Source organism: Oreochromis aureus, linkage group 15 (genome assembly GCF_013358895.1).
Source record: "Oreochromis aureus strain Israel breed Guangdong linkage group 15, ZZ_aureus, whole genome shotgun sequence".
Classification (NCBI taxonomy): Eukaryota; Metazoa; Chordata; class Actinopteri; order Cichliformes; family Cichlidae; genus Oreochromis; species Oreochromis aureus.
In genome coordinates this window covers 14736727-14758550 of record NC_052956.1, presented here as the reverse complement: position 1 = coordinate 14758550, position 21824 = coordinate 14736727, and the positions used below count along the sequence as shown (strand labels likewise).

General features: G+C 41.9%; 1 protein-coding gene across 5 annotated transcripts in view; it reads left to right on the top strand.

The window, feature by feature from the left end:
• gphnb (gephyrin b) overlaps window positions 1-21824 on the top strand; it is a 112735-nt gene that overhangs the window by 27798 nt on the left and 63113 nt on the right. For all 5 annotated transcript variants that reach the window (XM_039598511.1, XM_039598510.1, XM_031730251.2 and 2 more), the window contains exons 2-4: window positions 9217-9295; window positions 20716-20773; window positions 20914-21006. In XM_039598511.1, coding sequence (XP_039454445.1) covers window positions 9217-9295; window positions 20716-20773; window positions 20914-21006 — 230 coding nt within the window. The remainder of the gene's footprint in view (window positions 1-9216; window positions 9296-20715; window positions 20774-20913; window positions 21007-21824) is intronic.

Sequence of the window (21824 nt, the reverse complement as noted above, 5' to 3'; positions counted from 1 at the left end):
GATCATTTTCCCAGATCTCTTGGGGATCATCAAGATGTCTTTTGGCAAATGTGAGACAAACCTTTGTGTTCTTTTTGGTCAGCAGTGATTTTCTCTTTGAACTCGAACATGGATGCCATTTAGTCGTTTTCTTATTGTTGAATCATGAACTCTGACCTTAAATGAGACATGTGAAGCCTGCGGTTCTTTAATGTTGTTCTGGGTTCTTTTGTGACCTTCTGGATGAGTAGTCGTTGTCTTCTTCTAGTAATTTTGGTTGGCCGTTCACTCCTGGGACGGTTCGCCACTGTTCCAGATTTTCTCCATTTGTGTATAATGGCTCTCACCTTGGTTCATTTAAGTCCCAAAGCCTTAGAAATGTCTTTGTAACCCTTTCCAGACCAATAGATGTCAGTGACTATGTTTCTCAGGTGTTTCATTAGATCGTGGCATGATGTGTTGCTTTTTGAGATCTTTTAGCCTGCTTCACTTTGTCAGATAGGTTCTATATAAGTGGTTTCTTGATTCAGGTCAAGTAATCAGGTCAAGAGTGTGTTTAGTGAAACTGAACTCAGCTTTTCAAAAAGTGTGGTTAATCACATTTAAATTATGATTTAGGTGGGTCTTGATAACTTTTCTCCCTTGATGAATGAAATCATCATTTAAAAGCTGCATTTTATATTTACGCGGGTTATCTTTGTCTAATATTAAAATTAGTTTGATGATCTGAAACATGTAAGTGTGACAAATATGCAAAAAGCTTGGAAATCAGGAAGGGGGAAAACAATTTTTCACACCACTGTACATGCTGTCCACATATATAACACTAAACAAAGAACCCACCCAACAGTTACTTACATCATCCTTCCAGCTTAAGCTGTTCATGAAAAAGCTATCAATAACCAATTCCTGAGCAAAGGAAAAATGGAGCCAATGCAGCAGTTTTCTTTTCCTTGATCAGGAAGATGCCAGGGTTTTTTTTTAAAACTTCAAACCTTTTTGACAATTTCATAAGGAAAAATTAGAAAAAAAACAAAACATTTAAGTGTTGATGTAGAGTCTCGTGATCAAATGTCATTCTGCCATGTTCAAAGAACAGTTATATACTGACTCTGACTCTTGGCTTTCAAGTTACGAATATTCCCCACAGTCTTTGCCTATTTAGGCAGAAGAACGGAATAAATTGTGAGGCTAAAGAGAGACTGAAACTATAGATAGTCAGACGTATCTGGGACCACTCGGGGTTCCCTTCCCCCATTTTCCTTCTTCTTTTCTTGTATCTTTATATGTCCTATTCATCTGCATGTGTTTTATTTATTCCCCTGCATCTCTCTTCTCACACACTCCCATTACCGGTCTTTTCCCCGTCTTCCCATTTTACCGTACAACTCCCTTTCTTGCTTCTTCCTTTTTCTGTCCTCCCTCTTTGCTTTCAGAGTACTCCCACTGCTGCTCCCATCTGTCTTCTTTTCTGTGTTCACCTTCCTTTTTATCCAGTGTGAATTGCTCTGTTAATCCTCTCAGGGTTGGGCTCCAATTTACCCTCCCTCAACTCCACATGTCCATCCTACCACTTCTCCTCCTCCTTTTTTTTTTTTTTACTCAGGCTGGGATGGAGCTGCCTCATCTCCAGGGAGGCAGGCAGGGGGAGAGTTGCATGAGCCAGGCTGGGAATGGTCCCTCCCTGCATGCCTGGGACACAGCTGTGAAGAACAGAACTGTCTTCCCCTCTCTGTCCTTCTTTCTCTGCACATCTGGTGCGTAGGGGGGACTGGGCCATGCTGTGCTGTGTTGTTTTGTCCTTGGCGCGGCACGGCTGCCGGATTTTGGCCGGGCCACTTTATAGTAGGTTTGGATTTGAGATGCAAATCGGCCCATTGCTATACCCACACGGATGAGCCAGGCTCCTTTGGTTATAGTAAGCAGTGGTTATTAAGCCAATAGATTAATTATTAGCCACAGTACTAGCGTGGGCCCAGTGCATTTTTGAGTTGTTTCCCTCTGTAGTTTTCTTCAGCGGCTGGCTCAGTAGTAGCAGGTGGAGTGTCGCACTAGTTGCATTATGTAACTCCACCCCAATTTAGATCTGACTTCAAATAAATGAAAATCAAGCTGCTGGTTGGCTCCTTTCCCCACGGATATAAATAGCATTTTCAAATCTTATCTAGAAACAGTGTTGTAGAGGGGAGAGGCTTTGAAATGAAGCCCGACGATTAGGATTCCATTGTTCCGCTCCACACCCCCTCCATTCTCCCGACTGCTTACAGTAAGCCTGAGGTTCTGTGTGCATGTGACTAAACGCGTACTCTTGCACATGTGTATGCCTTCATCTTTAGCACGTGTGATTGAGATAGCAGGTAATGGCAAGATAGCATGTGCATCTGCATGATGGCGTGGATTTGGGAGTTTGAGTAATTGGTGTGTGTGCGTGTGTGTGTTGCTGCTGGGTGTGTCTTTGATGATGGATGCTGTGCTTCTGCTGCTTACCCCACTGCTCCTCACAGAATTAACAAGGTTGCTAAGATACAGTGGGCTTATATTAGATTAGGTTATCTGCCGTTATTGCTGTTACTATATTTTACCCAGCACCGTGAAGCTTTTATTAATTTGGAAATTTACCCTGCCATGGAATGAAGATGCTGGTATTTGTGCGCCATTACTCCTCTCCTCTCCTGGCTAAGAAAGGGGTTGTAGTACTGAAAGCCCCCTAGTCAGATGTCTACCCCACCCCGTTACAATCTGGAGGCGGATCCAAACCTCTATTCATCATTAAGCCCATTTAATCCAAGGCCTGGGGTCCAGTGTTTCCATTTGATGGAGAACAAGCCAGTAAAATAGATGACAAGAGGTAGTGATATCACTTTGGTAGAGGCTTATTGGTGTGCAGAGGTGTTGTCCCTCCCACCGGTAAATGTCAGCCCAATCCAGTGTTTGACCCCCCAAAGCAGCTTCTCCGGGGCTGTAGGGCCACTTGCACTGCTGTTAGCAGATAAAGAAGAAGAAACAATAGAGGTGCCAAGTGGGCTGCTGAGAAAATGAGGCGATACCCTACGATCCCAGCGCTGGTGGAATTGCAGATTTTTTTCACATGTACAGATGTAATGAGCAACTTATAGCCAGCTGGATTTCTGTGTCCTTCTTTCAAAGCAGCAGGGTATATGTGGCAGAAGTGTCACAATGGGACTGGAAGCAAACTTTAACCATTCTGCTCTGCACTGATTTGTAGTCTAGCTGAGCCCAATTGCTGATCCATATCAGGGTCTCCAAGGTTGTGCGTGTCAGTGTATAGGTGTGTTCTTACACCTGGAAAGTAGAGCGCGACATTTAATAGGCATCTAAACACATACACCGGCACATTGTGTGTGTAAGCTATGTGATGGGTGTGCAAGGACCTGCTATAAGAGAAAACCACATTAGTGTGGAATCCCAGGGAGATGATGAGAGCTGACTGCTTTATGTCCTGGAAATGATTAAGTGGAACAGGCTAGCGGTTTATGAAGCAGCAGTCTCTGCTAGCGGCTAACAGACTGACAGCACATAGACAGCTAGCTAGTCAAGCAACTTACTCTTTTACAGACGCTTCCTGCCTAGTTGCATGCTAGCGTTATCTATATCACAGAGACACCTAACCTGGTCTGTTTGCTGACTTCATTGTCTGTTTCACCATCACTAATAGCATAGTTTTATTTTTGAGGCTGCAGCTGAGTCCCAGTTATAAACCACATTTAACTAATTCTAAGCCGGTTATGGACTGATACTTATATAGATCTATTTAACACATAAAGCACTTTTTTACTACTCATTCACCCACTTAACTTTTATCTATGCTTTGTTAGTGCTTAGTAACATTCACACACTCAGTCAGGGATCAGTCCATCGACCTTCTGATTGGTAGACGATCCACTCGATCACCTGAGCTACAGCCTCTTATCACTTAATGCAGCAATATTTGGAGATCCTACTCACAACAACAATTCAGACATTTTGTCTGTTGTTTTGCATGTTTGCTTATGCATAAGTCTTTTGCATCATCTTGTGACATCATCAAGAATGGCAAATGGCGGGCAGGCGGAGCGGACACCTAATTTTATGAATGCGATAACTCGAGAAGGAGGCAACGTAGGAGGCTCAAACTGATACCATATCTTTGACAAGTTCGAAACTCAGTGACCTCAACCTCAAGGTCAGAGGTCAAGTTTTCCGAAAATCTTGTGAACGCGATAACTCGAGAAGAAAGTCTCCTAGGATTTTCAAATTGATACCATTGTTGTGTGTCTACCGTCAGGCTGAGGGGTAACACTGGCAGTTGCCAGTATTTTTCCAGGCTACTTTTACTTACATACATTTAACATCAAGTACACTAGACAAGCTCCTGTCTTGTTCATAATGTGATTAAAATGTGATGTGCTGGTCACACTTCTAATTCCAGATAAGACAAAGCCTCACAGCCACTCCTTTATGAAAAAGCTTAGCGTTCAAATTTGTCTGCGTACAGAATGAAATATGAACGTCATGCTTTTTGCACCAGCGGTGGTCCGTTTGCTTCATAGAGTTGCACAGAAATCTATCGAGCATCCCAGAGCAAGCAATTTGTGTACATTTATGCACATACAACAGAGAGAACTTTGTTAATCGTGTATAGCTATCAGTTGTTCTTTATAGAGACAGGATCTGTCATAGCCTAATGGTACATCACAATCTGCACTTTTCTCCACCTCAGATAGGTGATTTGTAACGCACAGTCATAGTTTTACAGTTAAATAACTTTTCACACAGCAGCAGTACTTAGATTGTCTGGAATAACTTCACTGATGTGACAAATCTTGTCATGTTTTGTTTTGCGTGTGTGTGGGACTTGCTCAAATCGAAGATCAGTATTTGCAGTTTTGATGTGATTTTATTTTCAGTTATTATTGTGCGCACAGATGTTTACCATAATCGTCACCACTCTCAACTTTAAAGTAACAAAATACAGCAGATGGCAATGAAAAGACACCTTTTACTGAGGCATAACTTATTATTAACATAAAGAAAAATGAGCATTTTTTGTAAATGAAATAGTTTTTGCCAGCTCATAACAAATAAACAATGTATATTATTATATGTATGGTATTTGTTATGTTGTTCATAGAAGTTAATGTTTCTGTGAACAACTCAAAATTACTAAAACTGTTAATCATAAACTCTGGTGGTAGGCTATCCATCCAACTATACGTAGACATTTCGATCCCAAAGTCTTAGTCCTGCTGAAAGTTTCTAACCCTCTGAAATATGAGAACAAGAACAGTCAGCAAGGTTTCTTGCAGGATCCTTTCCAAACAAATTACCAACATTACAGAACGAGTTAATCTACCTGGTAACACAGCTCTGTCATGTACCCTCTGGAAGGGAAGCCTCTTGGAAACGAGAAAGGATGCTTTCTAAAAAGCTAAAAAGTTTCCATTTGCTCTTGTAGTCTATGTTGTAGTCTTAGTGCTAAAGACTGGTCACGTTAGGGAAGACATTAGTTGCAAGAAAGCAAACAGTCAATAGGAAGAGCAAAAGAAGAAAAAAGACTTATGAATTAAATCTCAAAACCACTAGCTATTATTTAATGACGATTTAGCTTTTTATTTGCTTTTTTTTTTTAAATAGACTCACAGAAAGGAAGTCTCAGCCCAGATGTTCGATGGCCACACACACGTCAGTCAGCCAATGATTGCCTCTGGTTTTCTAGATTGATGTGTAGGCAAGATATCTATACTGTAGCGGGCATTCTTACACAGGTTTTAATGGCATTGTCTCCATTATTCCAAGGTCAAAGATACATAGCATCAAACTTTTGTCCTATGATGACATTTTTTCCACTTCCTGATCAGTTCTCTTTTCTTTGTACTCTTGATGTGCTCTCCTGTGCCCTTATCTCCCGTGCACTAGCAGTTTACCCTTTAAGAATGTGCATGAGCCTGTGTTTGCGTTAGGGTGTGATCTAGATCTCATGCGTGAGTGGTGCTGCCCTGCGTAATACTTCTGAAGCACAGGCCTCCTGTTCCCCTCCCACTACTTTAGCCTGGGGACATCCGAGCTTGTGCACTCACACACATTCACTGGCAAATATAAGATGATAAGAGTCAATATCGGCAGACACCCCAGAAAAAAAGAGATTAAATAGAAAATTGATCAGGATAACGGAGATACCTGTATGGATAAATGCAATACTTTTAGGGACGTTAAATCAGTACTCAAAATACTTAAATTATTTTTTAATCATTGAAACGATTCAGTAGCAATGCACTATAACATTGTTTTGACTTTGTAAATAGTTAGTGGTTCTCCTTTCTTAATATAATATAACCCAGACAAATAGACAGTGACAGAAATGTAGAAAAACAATGTAGAAAACCGAACATTTATCCCTAGATCTCCAAAAGTTGATTCTGTTCATCTGGACGTAGCGTTTTGTGGGAGAGAATGCATTGAGAATGCATCAAGACATTTATCCCTAGACTCAATATAAATAATATTGAAAAGAAGAGGACAGTTCAAGGGGAATATTTGGTTGCACTTGCTTGCTTGGAATTGAAACTTTTCTCAAAAGATATGAGCCTGACCACAAAATAGCAGTCAAATAGAAGTCTGTCTGGGGTTTAGCCGTCTGTCTCCTGCTGGATGTCCAGCCATGTAGAAGCATTGACCTTTAGGTTGCAGTATGTACAGTATGCAGCATGGGGTATAGCACCCTCTGGGGTGGGACAGAGGTCACTGCATTGCGTCTTTACTGTCACCGGGAACAGAGTTGCACTTCCTCAGCTGCTCACTAATCAGGTATCATCGTCGTGCTTGTAGAGTTGGAAGTAAAACTCTGCATGTGTTTGCTCTGATGATTAAATCCCTGGTGGCTACTACACCGCATCAGGTGTGAGTAGAAGGCTCGAGCTGCAGATTCACCTGGAGAAAGGTGCATGGGTGGAGCTACACGGATGAGAGATATCGATGTCATAAATTCTCACGCACCTTTTTCCCCTCCCCTTCTCTCTCTCTCTTCCCCATCTACCCTCCCTCTTCCCCCTTCTCTTCCCCCTGTCTTCAGCTCTTGCACAGGATCACATTAATATTCCTTTGAAGCCTGTTTCAACTGCAGCCAGATCTCCCTGTCCCTCTCTCACCCGCACTCCTTTCCCTCCCTCGTTTTGTTCCCCTTTCTCTCCCTCTTGCTTTCTTTTTGTTTTCCGAGCTATTGTTTTCTAGGAGGGATCACTTTCCCACCATTTCTAACCGGTGCAGAAGGGAGGGGCAGTTTTATTACCCTCAGTCAGGAGTTCCCCTTGTTGCACACATGCACGCACGCGCACATGGGCGCACGCACATACACACTAAGGGGTGGTGGATGCCGATGCCTTTGACAGACCGTGTTGATTGGTTCAGAATGGTTGCTGCCTCTCGTAGGAGAGTGGAACGGCTATTTTTAGATCAAGGGGTAGCTGGGAGAGAAAGACTGAGGAGGGCTCTGTGTGTGCGCGTGTGCAAGAGTGTGTTTGTAAGGAATACTGCAGTCTTGAACGAAGTTTCGTCCTTATACACATACATACGCTCAACCTGATACACACATACACATCCTTGCACTTATGCAGCAGTCCCCCTGTAAAGCCAAGGTGGTGTGTATTCCATGTGCTATCATCCCCTTTCCTCTTCTCCCTCAGACTTTTTCTTTTGCTGTGCCACCACCCCTCTCCGACAATCTTTCTGTCTCTCTTACTTCTGCCTTTCTTTCTCTCTTTCTGAGTAGGCTCAGTGTGCAAATGTCAGCACTTTCCTATTTATTTGCCAGAGCCTAGAGCAACGTCCTGCTCCCTCTGTTTACCTCCACTGCGCTGCCCCATCGGCACAGCTTTTTTCGCCATTTCCCTTCCCCCTCTTTAAATTTTTTTTTTTCAACTTCTACATCTTCCCATTTTCTCTTCCCCAACTCAATCTTTTATTGCCCGTACTCAGATCACGCCATACTTTCCCATCTTCTTTATACAGCTTTGTTGCGTTCTCTTCATTTGAATTCCTCCCCTTTGCCATCTCAATTCCATTTTTTGCACCATTCTTGCTTCACCCATTTCCTTACCCTATCCCTCCGCCCCCACCCCACCCGCTCTTGTTCATGGATCATGGCACTTTCATTGGAGTAACATCATGACATTTCCAGTGTTGGCTACGACTAGTGCATCAAGTTTTTTGGCTTAAATCCACCGCCATCACCCCCTCCATTGACTCGTTTTGGATCTATTTTGAGATGCGAGTGCGTGTCTGCTCATGTTTGACCCATCGGATTACAAAACACCTTATCCCTCTCTCCATTATCTTGAAATGTCTCTTTCTGTCTCCTTTTGCTTTGTTACTCATTTTTCTCTCTCCACATATTCATCTTCCTCCCGTCTTACTCTATCCATCACTCTATCTGTCTATCATCACCGCGATGACTCATGTGGCTCACACCTGCTCTGCAGTCGAGGGGGGTTTGCGTGAAGGTGTGGCTTTCCATAGGCTCACCGATATCAAAAAGCATGCACGATGAAGGGTTTGGAGGGGTGTCGCTATGTGTTTTTCTCACACCCTGACCTTTTTTTTAATTTGCACTGTGGCTTGGGTTGGAAGACAGGGTTCAGGCGACAATGTAGCAGTTACACCAGACATGATTGTGATGTACAGAAACACCTGCCGTATAACAGTCGCAGCTGACAAGTGTGGCTGCAACAAATAAGAGCATCCTGTTGTCCCCATTTTTGACAGGACGAAACCTGTGTGCTGGAGATTCTCTGTTTGCCAAGGCATAGGTGTGAAATGTAAGAATGAAAACAAAAACAGCAGAGATCCATTTAAAGGTGCCTGTGGAGGGATGTTTCCTGGATTTTCCTCCTCTGGTGTTTTTCATCTGTTCACAGGGAGAATCGTTTTGGTTTATTTCACTATTTTCCTTCATCTGGTAATCAGTTCAGTTTCCCACTGTGGATTCACAGGTGGATAACCATGGCACAGTTTGGAAAATTAGAGGAGTAAAAAATAGTAATTTTTCTTGCGTACTGCATTAGGAGGCAGACACAAGAATAAAAAGGTTTATGAATGTAAATTCTTGAGGTTTTTTTTGCTTTTCCCTTGTAATTACTTGCATTTATGGCAAAGAAAAATCTTTTTCCTGGACTATGCATGTAATATAACAGTAGAACTTGGAGCTAACCGCATTTTTTCTTCTTTCTATCGCTGCCTATCCAGTGAGTGACAGCTGTTTTCGAAACCTAGCAGAGGACCGCAGTGGGGTCAACCTCAAAGATCTCGTCCACGATCCCTCCCTGTGAGTACTGCCCTTTTCTAGACAAATGAACACACACACACACACACACACAGAGAGATCAAAGTTGTTTTAAATCTGCCACACACAAATGAGATACACAGTCTCCTGCATGTGTGCGTCTTTGAGTGTAAGCCTTCTTCTTTTAGTGCAGGAGTGTAACTAAGAAGCTAAAAATATCTCTTCAGCTCAACATGTCGGGGCTCAGTGTTGCCCCTCATGAAGAGAATTTCCCACCATGCATGGCAACAACAAAAGCGCTTGCAGTTCTCTTATCTTTAAGGATGAATCCTGGTAGCCGCAAGAAGTCATTATTTACTCAAAAGAAGTTGAAGGAGGGGAAATCAACAGTTGTTAACAGGGATGTGAATGTGTCCCAGTTCCACCGTGCTCATTTGGATCATTTCTTTCTTAACTACAGTGAGGGTCATGTCGTTTATGTGGTACGCCTTGATATGACCGCTAATGTGCTTTTATTTCACACTACACCACACTAAGTCTTTCCACAAGATTTTGGATCTTGGCTGTGGGCATTTTTGTCCATTCAGTCACAAGAGGATTAGTGAGGTCAGGCCGGGCTCACAGTTTAAGTTCATCCTAAAGGTGGGATTCAAAATGGTTGAGCTCAGAATTCTGCGCGAGCCAGTCAGGGAAAGCCGTAAAGTTTCAGGCACACTATTGTCTTGTATTTCTCCCATTTAGTGATTTGAGAGTCTTTTTATACCACTGCAAATATCACACATAGAAGTGCCATCTCATCCTGCGAATACAACACTACAAAGTGTGACCCCCAACACCAGCCTCAGACACGCTTCTTTAGACATCCGAGCAATTTCTCATACAACCGTAGACCTGCTGTAGCTACCCTGCTCCCTTGTCACTGTCTCACACTATTCAATATCACTGGAGTGTCACCAGGCCCCACCACCCCCCTGTTGTGGGACCCTGGACTCATCCATGCTTGTCATGTCCTTTACGGTATGTTTATTTTGAGCCTGATGTGTAATTCATGTGTCAACTCTGTGTGACACAAAGAGGGAGTGTGAGCAGCCCTGTGCCATGTCATGTGCGTCACGCTCGACAGGGTGCCAGAAAGTGATTAGGGATTCACGACATGCTTGTTTGTACAGTGTTGTGCAGCGGGAGTAGAAATTTTAAGTTGTTTCGTTTTGTTTGTGTATCTATCAGTGCATGCATGCTTTAAACCATGTGTGCGTGCATGTGCGTGTGTGTGGCTGCGTGCCTTACAATATACATATTTTCGAAAGATATTTTAGAATTGACGGGTCAAGCAAAGCAACAACAGTGTTAAAAGATCCTCCAGTCTCCTTCTGGTATTGATGGAATTGCATTTATTTACATTAACTCTTTAGCCCTTGGACGCCTACGAGGGGTAACCCTGTATCTCTTTTCTGACCTGAGTGGTTTTTATCATACTCCAGCCCTGCTTCCAGAACAAAATCACTCGATGTACATCAGAAGTTAATGAAGGCGATCTCTTCCTATACAGCTTACTGAAAAAACAATCTGTTTTAATGGTCATCAAACCACATCTTTATTGATGTATTAAGAGTCAAGACTTGTCGTTTAGGGTACTCTGCAGGCTCTCAGATGTCATCTTCATGAGGGTAAGAGTTAAAGATGGGCAACCCTGTTGATATTTGAATATAATAGGTGGATCTATTTTAATATGAGGGATGTAAAAGACTTACAGAGAACTCTTGGCTCGCTCGTTGTGAACTGGGAAATGAGAAAATGCAATTGGCTGTTGACAGCTGATAAAAGGTTCTGTTGTGGCCAATAATTTTGTTATAGCCAGTTCATTGTAAGGCTGTTGGCTACACGTGTTTGATGTTTGTCTCAATGTTGGTGTCCCACTGACTTGAGGGACTCTCATGCTACTAAAGAGCACTTGAGAAGAGTGTGTTTTATACCAGTTAACTGACAGAGATGACTAGTGGTAAACCAGCTGCTGTTAAGCATAAAGCTGGAAATTGGAACACAATATCAGCATTGGCATCTGTTCTCTCTGGTCTGTCGGGTTGTGGTGATGATTGACCTCCCCTGGCTTAAGAGTCTCCATGCCATGTTAATCCACACCGCACCACAAGTCAGCAGCTCCATCAGGTTGACCACCCAGAACGCCGTGCCCCCAATGTGCCACTGCTGCCACGACAAAGGCACATAGAGATGAAAAACGAAAGAGTGGAGGGGAGCCAGCGAGGGAGAGAGTATTGCAGCACAGCAGGACGCATAACATAAACTGTAATCACAGTGTCTTTCAGGCACGCAAATACACATTGGCACATGCAATCAACCAGTCTGCCCAGTTTGGCATTCAGGGGTATCCAGAGGTGTGTGTCAGGGCGAGAGAAAAATGATGTGTGGCAAAAAAGAGAGCAACTAACAGAGGGGGACAAATAAACGATACCTCGAGTCAGGGAGACACAGATGAGGATGAGGTGGATGTGCGCACAAGCGGCTCTTTGTATGTGTCTGTTAGTTTTTGTGCGCGTCCATACCAAAGTGTCAGCAAGTTTTTATTTGAGTAATTTAGCATAGCGTTAGTCGAGCCCAGCTGCAATCCCAGGCAATCAGCTGATCTCGGTGCAGTCTAATATCAGCTTAAGGTTCAGGTGATAGCGTTCTATGTATTTTACTGGCACGTTTTTTGCCTGAACACAGCTGCTGTGCATCTGCAGACTGCACTTCAACCTATCATGCTTTGTCTGACTTAAGGTTTATGGGGTGGTGTTGCTGCTTTCTGTATATATGCTTTCTGTAAGGACACTGAGATCCCTCTATCTATCTGTCGATCTATATTGGTTTGTAATTTACTGAGGACAGATGTGGTCAGGACACTATAATGGTCCTGACTGAAATATTTTTTATTGATCCACTTTTTGTGAAAATCTCTGATGATACTTTAATTCAAAATAACACTTTGATTGAAAGCCCATGCTGATGGGTATTTTTTGTTTGTTGTTGTTTTGTTTATTTTTATTTTTTGTCATGCATTTTCCCCTTTTTTGCTTTTTGTTTGAAGTGTGGACAAATCCTTTTTTGTAGCTTCCTTTTTTGTAACTTACAAGTGTTAATGCTCTTTAGCCCTTCAATGCTCTACCTTTAATAAAGCTGCAGCATGCCAATTTATGAACATGAATCCCAGATATAATGATTGCAAAGCTATATAACCCAATAGATACATGGAAACTTAGGCTCCTTCTGGCTTATGTTAATTGGTTGCTGCAGTTAACATTGCGTATATCATCTGTTGCCAAGAAATGGGTACATCTATGACATTTGCTTCAGGGGTCATTGTAGCTATTAGCAATTATGTTAAAGGTATGAAGGTATGTGTATGTGTGCCTCCTTTCATAACAGTTGATCTCGCGTCTTTCTGTGTCTCTGCCTTCCAGTGACTCGTGTTGTAACGACCCTTGTCAATTTTATAAATGATTATGGCTAAGAATAGCTAGAAGCCAATCAGATGGATGATAGTAGGCCTAATTTTATAGTCAGGAGACGGTCATGGGACAAAGACGCAATCGTAAAAATCTGTGCTGCTAGAGATCCAGCACCAATAAACACTCCAAGGCCAGACTTGTTGTTATTTCGGATTAAAATGCTGACCATTTAAATGGAAGATTCCTGGTTTTTATCTGACTTGACACCTTTGTTAAATATCAACATGTTTACTTTACTTTTACCTGTTTTTTTTTACTCTTTCTACATTTTAATATATATTTTGTTAATATATATTTATACAGCAGTCACATAATAGTGTAAACCTCTCCTTGCTACTACTACAGTTAATATTGTCAGTACTGTTGTTAACACTACTCCTACAACCATGAACGCTGCTACTTCTGCAAGCACTAGTATTATGTAGCAGTTGGAATTTTGACACTGTTGTATCACAATATAAGCAAGAAGTGAATTTATATTTATCCATACATACTACCTGCAGTATGTAGTTCTCTGTGTAACTCTTAAATTTGAACCAGTGGGTTGGCATGTGTGACTTTTCAGGAAAGGAACCAGAGGTTACCGCCGAAGTGTTTTGGTTGCTTCATCTGTAGAGCTCATCAGTGGTCAACGGAAAGTTAAATGCTATTACACAATCACAACATAGATTATCTTCCTTTTAAATTTTTTTTAATTACTTTTTTTTAATTAATGCACATTTTGTTGTATTTGTGCTTACATTTCAATTGAATTACTGCTGTGCCTCCTGCGTAAATGAGTGAATCTCTGCAGTACAACACTGCCTGCTGTTGTATGACATGTACTTGCAGCAGTATTTTTGTTATACTTAATTTAATAAAATGGATTTGTTCTAGAAGTCTGATCATTTGTTCAGATGCAGTTGTGCACCCCTAACCAGTGCTGGCATGTTTTGTTTTTTTCAAGAGAGTAGTGGCTTTCTTCCTGGCAACCCTTCGAACAAGCCATACTTCTTCAGTCTTTTTCTAATTGTGCTGTCAATAATTTTTTTATTTAAATGAGGCTTATAGGGTCTGAGATGTAGGGGATATCCAGTCCTGGGCTGTTGTGGCATTGTGTAAACACATCTATATGCTCCACACCAGCAAACTGCCAAAACTTCTGCTTTATAAAGATGTTCATGCTTGCTGATCATCAGTTAATTTAATTATCGTCACCTGGCTGTTTCTCACCCTCTAAATTCCAAGCTTAGTTTTCCACAGGATTGCATTAAGTTCTATAAAATCATAAATCTGATACAGAAGTAAATGCATGTGGAGTGAATAATGTGTGGCTGTCTGTTCATAACTATTATCAAATTAGCTGACAATAAAATACTGTCGTACTTAAAAAAAAACAAGTGCAAAAAAACCGCATTTACTTTCTTTATTGCTTTGCATACATTTTGACGGTCTAATTTGCATATTTTGCCATCATATCGTGGCCAGTTTTGACTGGAGGAAATAACATCAGTATTTCAACCACGTTTGCTGTTGAAGTCAGACATTGAAGACCAACTTGAAGACTTGAAATGTAAAAAAAAAAGAAGAAGCTGCACCTTTCTGAAGGTCTGGGCAGGTCAAAACAGACAACCTTATCACCACAGTGCCCTCAGCTGTGTGTCAATAAGGCTGCATTATTTTAATGATCTAAATCGTTATACACAGCCTCATTGTAGGGGCTTGTCTGCCTTATGGGGGCAAAAAGCAAGATCCTTGTTTAAATAGTTACATTTTAAGGAAAAGACATGTTTTAGGGTTAGGGTAAGGTTCAGTTAAGGCTCATGTAGTAGCTACGGTTTAGGTTACACTCAAGGTTACAAAGTCAATGAAATATCCTCTAACGTCATTGAAACCTGACTCGGTGTGTGCTTGTTTCTGTGGCTCTTTGCATGTTGTTTATTGGCCATGAGTGGAGTCATGGGTGTGGAACGCCACACTGGGCACTCAGAGCTCTCCTCACAGTAGGACCTTGAAGAGGTGGGTTAGTCCACTCCTCCCCCTCCATCCCTTCATCTTTCCCTCTATCAGCGAACATGTTGAGAGGTGACCTCTTGAGAGCTTTCCTACATATGGATGAACCAACAACTTAGCTCTAATGGGCTCGGCTCCATGCTACTACCAGGAGTGTGGAGATGGCCAAGTCTCTCGTCTCCTCCCTGGGTGGAGTGCGAGTGTGTAAGAGAGCAAGAAAAGGAGTGAGTGAGATTGAGTGCCCTGTACAAAGAGCTTGTATTATTAATGAAATCACCCTGGCAGATGGGTCTCATCTTGGAAGTGTCCCACAACCACTGAGATTTGCAGCTGGCTCACATGCATACACACACATTTGCTTTTCCTCTCTCTTGTTAAGTGTGCCCCTGACGGTCTATCCCTCTTCTTTCCTCTTCTTTTTTTTTCTTGCTCTTTTCACTCTGTGCCTCTCTTGCTTATTCTGTCTTCCTCTCTTTATCCTCTTCTCTGTGCTCGTCTTTTATTCATAGACAGATTTGGCCGATGCGTCCAGGCTTTCAGGCCAAAACTACTGCCATGCTCTCCCCCCACACCCCCCGGTCTCTCTCTGCTTACCCCACTCTTCCTCCTGCTCCTTCCTCCACCCGCATCAGGATTTGTCCACACCTCAAACAAAAAGCTTTTTTTTTTTTTTTTTTACCAGGCTGACTACCTCCATCCTGCAGTTTGAAGAAGAGCTTTATATGCCATAACCCCCTGCAGTAGAAAGAGACATAGATGGGTTTTGGAGATTAAAATGTTGCAAGCCCTTTCCCCTCTAATAGGCTTCTCTCAATTCAGAGCACACCCACCTAAAATACAGCCAAGTACTCTATCAGCAAAGAAGAAGCCAGTCATGCTGAAACTAACAATTTATTCATATACTCTCATATGTATAAATAACCATTTTACATCCTAGATGCATGATACTTCCATGTGTACAAATATATACGTGCATTTTGCATGTTCACATACTGTAAGCAGCGTTATGTGCATAAACTGTTTTGCAGTTGGGGAAATAGATGGGCAGTAGTAGGGTGATGATAGCAATCAAAGTAAATTCAACTACCTAGATCCACACAGTGCTCATGTCATTGGATCTTGCTGAGTTGCAGGGTTTCTTTGTTTTGTTTTGTACCAGCCATCAGTAAAAACTTGTGTACACTCCTGGTGTTTCCATTTTCATTTAACAAGTAAAAAAAGAAAAACAGCAGTAGTCATCAGAGATAAGGAGCACCTCCTCAATTTCCTCCCTTTGAATTATTTTTGGTAATTTAAACTTTGGTTGCCCCTATGCATGTGTGCGGCCATATTTCTTACTTTTTTTTCTCACAGGTAGGTGGTAGGTGGCTAACTAAGAAGATGATGCCCTATTTTCTTAATCCCACCTACAAAGTATCATTCAAGCTAGTGGTGCACATCTGTGTCCTATGTCTATGTTCAAATAGTATGCGCATGTTTGTGTGCAAACATGCACAGAAATATACACAGGTAGGTCTGGAAATTTTGGGGATCGAGCATCAAATTTCATAATTTTGAAAACATGCACTTGCAGCTTCAACTCGGGCATCACGTAATGCTTTGCCAGGCCTTTACTGCAGATCTCTTTTTCATTTAAACATTTAGTTAGATCCATAAATATTTAGACAATTGCAGTTTTTTGTGATTTTGCTTCTGCGCACCACCGCAGGAGATTTTAAATCAAACAGTCAAGATGTGATTGAAGTGCAGACTTTAATTCAAGGCATTTAACTGAAGTCTTGCATTAACTGTTGTATAGTTACAGACATTTTTATACCTAGAACCACATTTTCTGTGGCTCAAATTGCATCGGAAAAACTAACATAATTTTAAATATAAAATTATTTTTTAGTACTTGGATGAAAATCCTTTCCAGTTTTAACTGGATGAATTATAGACCCCACAAACATCGCCAAATGCTGAGGTTCCTCCTATTAGATGCTCTGCCCGGCCTCTGCAGACGCCTTCCGTTGTTACTTATTTGTGGGCCCTTCTGCGTTCAGTTTTGTATTTAATAACCGAAAAGCTATTATTGGGTTGACATCAGATGACTGACTTGGACACTGAAGAATATCCCCACTTAAAAACCCTTGGGTTGCAGTTTGTTTTGGGTCATTATCCATTTGCAGCGCAAAGCGCTTTCTGATAAGTGTTGCGGCATTAGGCTGAATCTGAGCAGAAGGTAAAGCCCTGTGCAAGAATTTGTCCTGCTGTTCTTATCAGCAGTCACATCATCAATAAAGACTAGTGGGCCGGTTCCACTGGCAGCTACACATACCCATTCTATAACATTGCTTCCACCTTGTATGACAGATAATGTGGTATGCTTCAGCTCATGAGCAGTTTCTCTTCTTCTCTGTAATCCTAAAGTTATAAGTTCATCTTGGTTTCATCTGGCGAAAGAAAGTTTTCCAGAACAGTGCGAGCTCTTTTGGATGTTTTCCTGCAAAGTCTAATCTCGTTCTGTTAAGTGCAATCAGTAGTTTGCACATTGTTGTAAATGCTGTATTTCCATTAGCAAAGATTTTTGTGAACTTTTTGCTTTTACTTATTACATTCCTCCTCGAGACAGTTATTAACTTGGTCGGATGTTGTGATGGGTGTTTTATAAAGTCAGGAAAGAAATGTCAATCATCCACTTTACTCGTCCATGTTCTTTCAGATCTTTTGGTATTGTTAGGCTGGCCAGTGTGTTCTTTCTGTATCCCTTAGCCATAAAAGGCCAATGAAGTATTGTCGTCACCCCACCAGGGTGGTCATGCACTCTGTGTGGACATCCAAGCTTCTGAATGCAAAAACTGGAGAACATAGGAATTTCAAATTGATACCACAGGTGCATCTGCTAAAAAATCTCAGACAAGTTGAAATCTCAGTCACCTTGACCTCAAGGTCAAAGTTAGAGTTCAAGTTTTTCTGAAAATCTTGTGAATACGATAACTCGAGGAGGAAGTCGCCTGGGATTATGAAATTGATACCACAGGTGCATCTGCAAAAGGTTTCGGACGAGTTGGAATCTCAGTGATGTCGACCTCAAGGTCAAAGTCAGATGTCAAGTTTTTTGGATAATCTTATGAATGCAATAACTCGAGAACAAGGCGACATAGGATTCTGAAATTGATACTCGTGAGTGTATCTAATAGGAGGCCGCTGCAGTATTTTTAAAGAACCAGATTGTTGTTGATTTGGTCTCTCTTAAAGTTTTTGCTTTCTCTCTGATAAGTATACTGTATACTGAAAGCATACTGTTAGTACATATTATTATAATGTGAACAATATCCAGCTATCCATTCTTCTTATTATAAATAAAAGGCATCTACACACATCCATGTTGATGAACAGTTTCAGCGCACACAATGGAGTGCATCTCTGAAACTCTAGTGGAGGCGTGAACACCATTTGTCCCTCATTTGGTGTTTTCAGTGGGGTTGAGATCTGGCCTTATAGCATGTGAGTCACATTACTGTCCCCCTCATTAAACCATTCAGTGACACCTCTTGTTCTATTAATCCGGGGCATTAAAGAGACCTCACCCGTTATATGACTGCCTGCTGCCCCCTTGGCCGGGTCATTCTTCAAAAAGAAACATTTAACCTCAGTTAGACTTTTACCTGAATAAATAAAGGCTCTGATAATAAAATAAGATAAAAGTTTTTACTCGGAAGAACAGATTTGCAGTGGCCTTTCCTTTAAAGGGGCAAGTCGTCACAAAAATCCCCCTCACAGCGTAACAGAAGCACCGAATTGATAAAGTTCAGCTATTTGTCTGTTTTTCATGAACATGAACATGAAAAAAAACATCCAGTCAACACAACATATTGTTGCTTTTGCAGAGAACTGGTGTCCCCGATAGTTACAAAAAACAAAACACACACACAGGCATACATGCACCGGCACACACAAACTCTCACTGTCACGCACTCTCTCACAATGAACAACACAGCAACTGGAGGCTTCAGACAGGAGGGGTTGCCTAGGAAACGGTGGGAAGGAACCCTAGCTATTTGTGTTGAGCATATTTTCATTTGGGCTGAAACAGAGAGGCATAAAAACCCCAGGAGAGCGAGAGAGGTGATTTGTCCTGACAGCTCCTTTACTCTCCCGAGGTGTAACACAGACGCACGCACACGCACGCACAAACACATCAACAGGCAAGTGCGCGTGCATGAACACATATACACACATGCGCTCACATGCACGCGCAGATACATACAGAGATGCCAAAACCCCCACCCCTTCCGAACACATCAAGAGAAGTAAATCAGTCGTGCCATCACAGGAATGTCAGCAGGGAAGTTGTGCGGTTGTGTGTCTGTGCATGGATGCACAAGTTAGTGGATGCTAGGTAGCCCTACATGTGCAGTGTTACATGCAAAAGTCATTCTTAAATGATTCTTCCCGACTTCTCTGCATCTTTTGTCGGAAGCAGCTTCCCTCTGAACCTCGTGCTTCATCTTCATGCATGCTTGCTGCAGTATTTTGGTGTTGTCTAGCGGTGGCTCGTCTCACTGCTGCTCCATCGCACAGCTTGAAAACGAAGCAGAGCCAATGGATTCAGCGAGTTATATTTCCAGGGCGCACAATTTGTAACTCGGTGTGTGAAGAGTTAGGGTTCCCATGTGGATAAAAGTATCTGAAAGGCAGAAAAAGACTTTTAATGTTCAGAGTTAATGGGTGTTTGTCTAAGGGAAGGTATTTAAGTGTCTGATGCGGAGGGGAGACATCATGCAGAAGTCTCCCAAAATAGTGCTGGTTAGAGAAAAAAAGAAAAAGTATTACATAAGGGGGTGTCTGTGTAGAGCCTTCACCTTGAGCCTGGGGTTGTTAGGGGGTTGCCTTGTTTTGGTTTTTTCTTAGTGTGGTACTGAAACTAACCACAGGAGGTCACTATGGCTCGCTCTTAAACTGAAGCACAGCCCTGTCCTTGACAGAGCTCCTTCCTCACTGGGCCATCCTGTGGAAAATCCTTTCAGGAAGGGATGTTCAAGGGCATTCTCTCTCTCGACATTTTTGCTGCTGTAAAGCTGTGTAAAGCTGTGTCTCTCGCTCCTTCCTGGCTCTGTTTTCAGTCTCGTCGACTGTTTTCATCTCCTTCATTTCGCCCACATTTAAAATACATCCTGAGAGTCTCTGTCTTCTCTTCTGTATTTTCTCCATCGGTGTGTCCACAGCGGTGTGTTTTCTTGAATGTGTAATAAAGGTGTAGGCCTTATTCTAAAGCCCAGTGGCAGCTGAAGGACAGAAGATGCACCTATCTAAAAATATGCCACATTTTCATTTCTGCTTTTTTCAAGCAATACTTTCTGCTTTACTGCTTTGGGAAATATATAGGAGATTGTATAATACTCGTGTAATATTGTATAATAGTCTTAGCCTGCTGTTTTGCAAAGGCTTTTCACTTGTGTATGTAAATGATGGACAACATCCGCTTGAGGTTGCAGATTTCCTTTGTGAAGTTTCTTGTTGATTATAAACCAGGCGTCACAAAGCATGCAGTGGATATGCCGCACACTTACTTTCTTCACTTTCTTCGATCGCAAGGTAGCCAAACTTTCTTCAGTGTTTTAATCTAAATGGGACTGAAATTTACAGTGAACATCAGGAAGTATTAAATAAAGCTCTGAATTAGTGATTTAGACCATAAACTCATTAGGAAAATGTTTTTCTGTGTTAATTAATCAAATGAGAAGTAGGGTGATTTCCACATGGACTCCTATACCACTGGACTTTTTTCAGTGAAAAGAGAATTCGCCCCCTGCTGGCCAGGCAGTTTCTCAATGGCTTCCTTTTTTGGACCTCGAAGCCAAGAATATTGTAATGCAGACTTATGGTATATACTGAGTGCATAGATTTATTTGACCTCATTCTGGTGAGAGGTGAACATGGATGACTGCTTTGTGATCAAATCATTATTTCTACCTTTTACAGGTTGGGTGGTATGATCGCGGCCTACAAGATAGTACCTGATGAAATTGATGAAATTAAGGTAACTGCCATCTATTTAATGTATTCCTTTATTACAGGATATGTGTTTTTTGTTTGTTTGTTTTGCTTTGTTGTTTATCTGGATAGGTCGATCCCACGGTGAGCAGTAATTTGTACTCGCATGTGTGTGCTTTCTATCAGGAGACACTGGTGGACTGGTGCGACGAAAAGGAACTCAACCTCATTCTCACCACCGGAGGCACCGGCTTCGCCCCCAGAGATGTCACACCAGAGGTTAATTTACACATTTTTCATGAACACGTGTCATTCGAGTCATGCAATGGATTTACGCATAATACATAATGACGTACCGTACTATAGTATTCAGGTGCTTTAAACCTTTAATGCTGACTTTGGAGTAGCTAGCATGGGTGTCATGGCACAAGATCGTGGCTAAGCACTTCACTATGCATGAATCTTACTGAAGCTGTTTCTCAGTGTTATTATTCACTGCGTTCACACTCTGAATGAATAAGAAGTTCTCCCCATGTTTATGTGGGTTCTCTCTGGGCACTCTGGCTTCTTCTCGTAGTCCAAACACGTGCATGAAGTTAGATTACCCTGTAATTCTAAATTGTTCTTGCGGGCGAATGTGAGCATGAATGGTTGACTGTCTCTTCGTGTTAGCCCTGCAATAGATTGGCGACCTGTCCAGGGTGTACCCTGCCTTTCGCTTTATGGCAGGCAGCTGGGATAAGCTTTAGTCCCTCGGCAGCCCTGAATTGGATAGAAAGCGGAAGAAGATGAATGGTTATCCTCTTGATTTAATAATCCATGCTTGTCTGTGTTTACATTCAGGAACTGAGTTGCTGCCCTTTGTTTTTGTATCACTTCTCTCAGTAATGCAATGAGGGGGTCAGTGGTGCAGGTGCAGAAGAGGGCAAAGGCACACCAGAATGTTTTTTGCATTGGGAATTTGGTCTTGGTTTTAGAGCAATGACACGTGTGCTACTCACTCATGAAAATGCTTCACAAGTCACATTTTATTGCTTGCAGTATTTCATAACTGTAAAATTAGGTTTAGGGTTGAGCTGAAATACAGCTAGAAACAT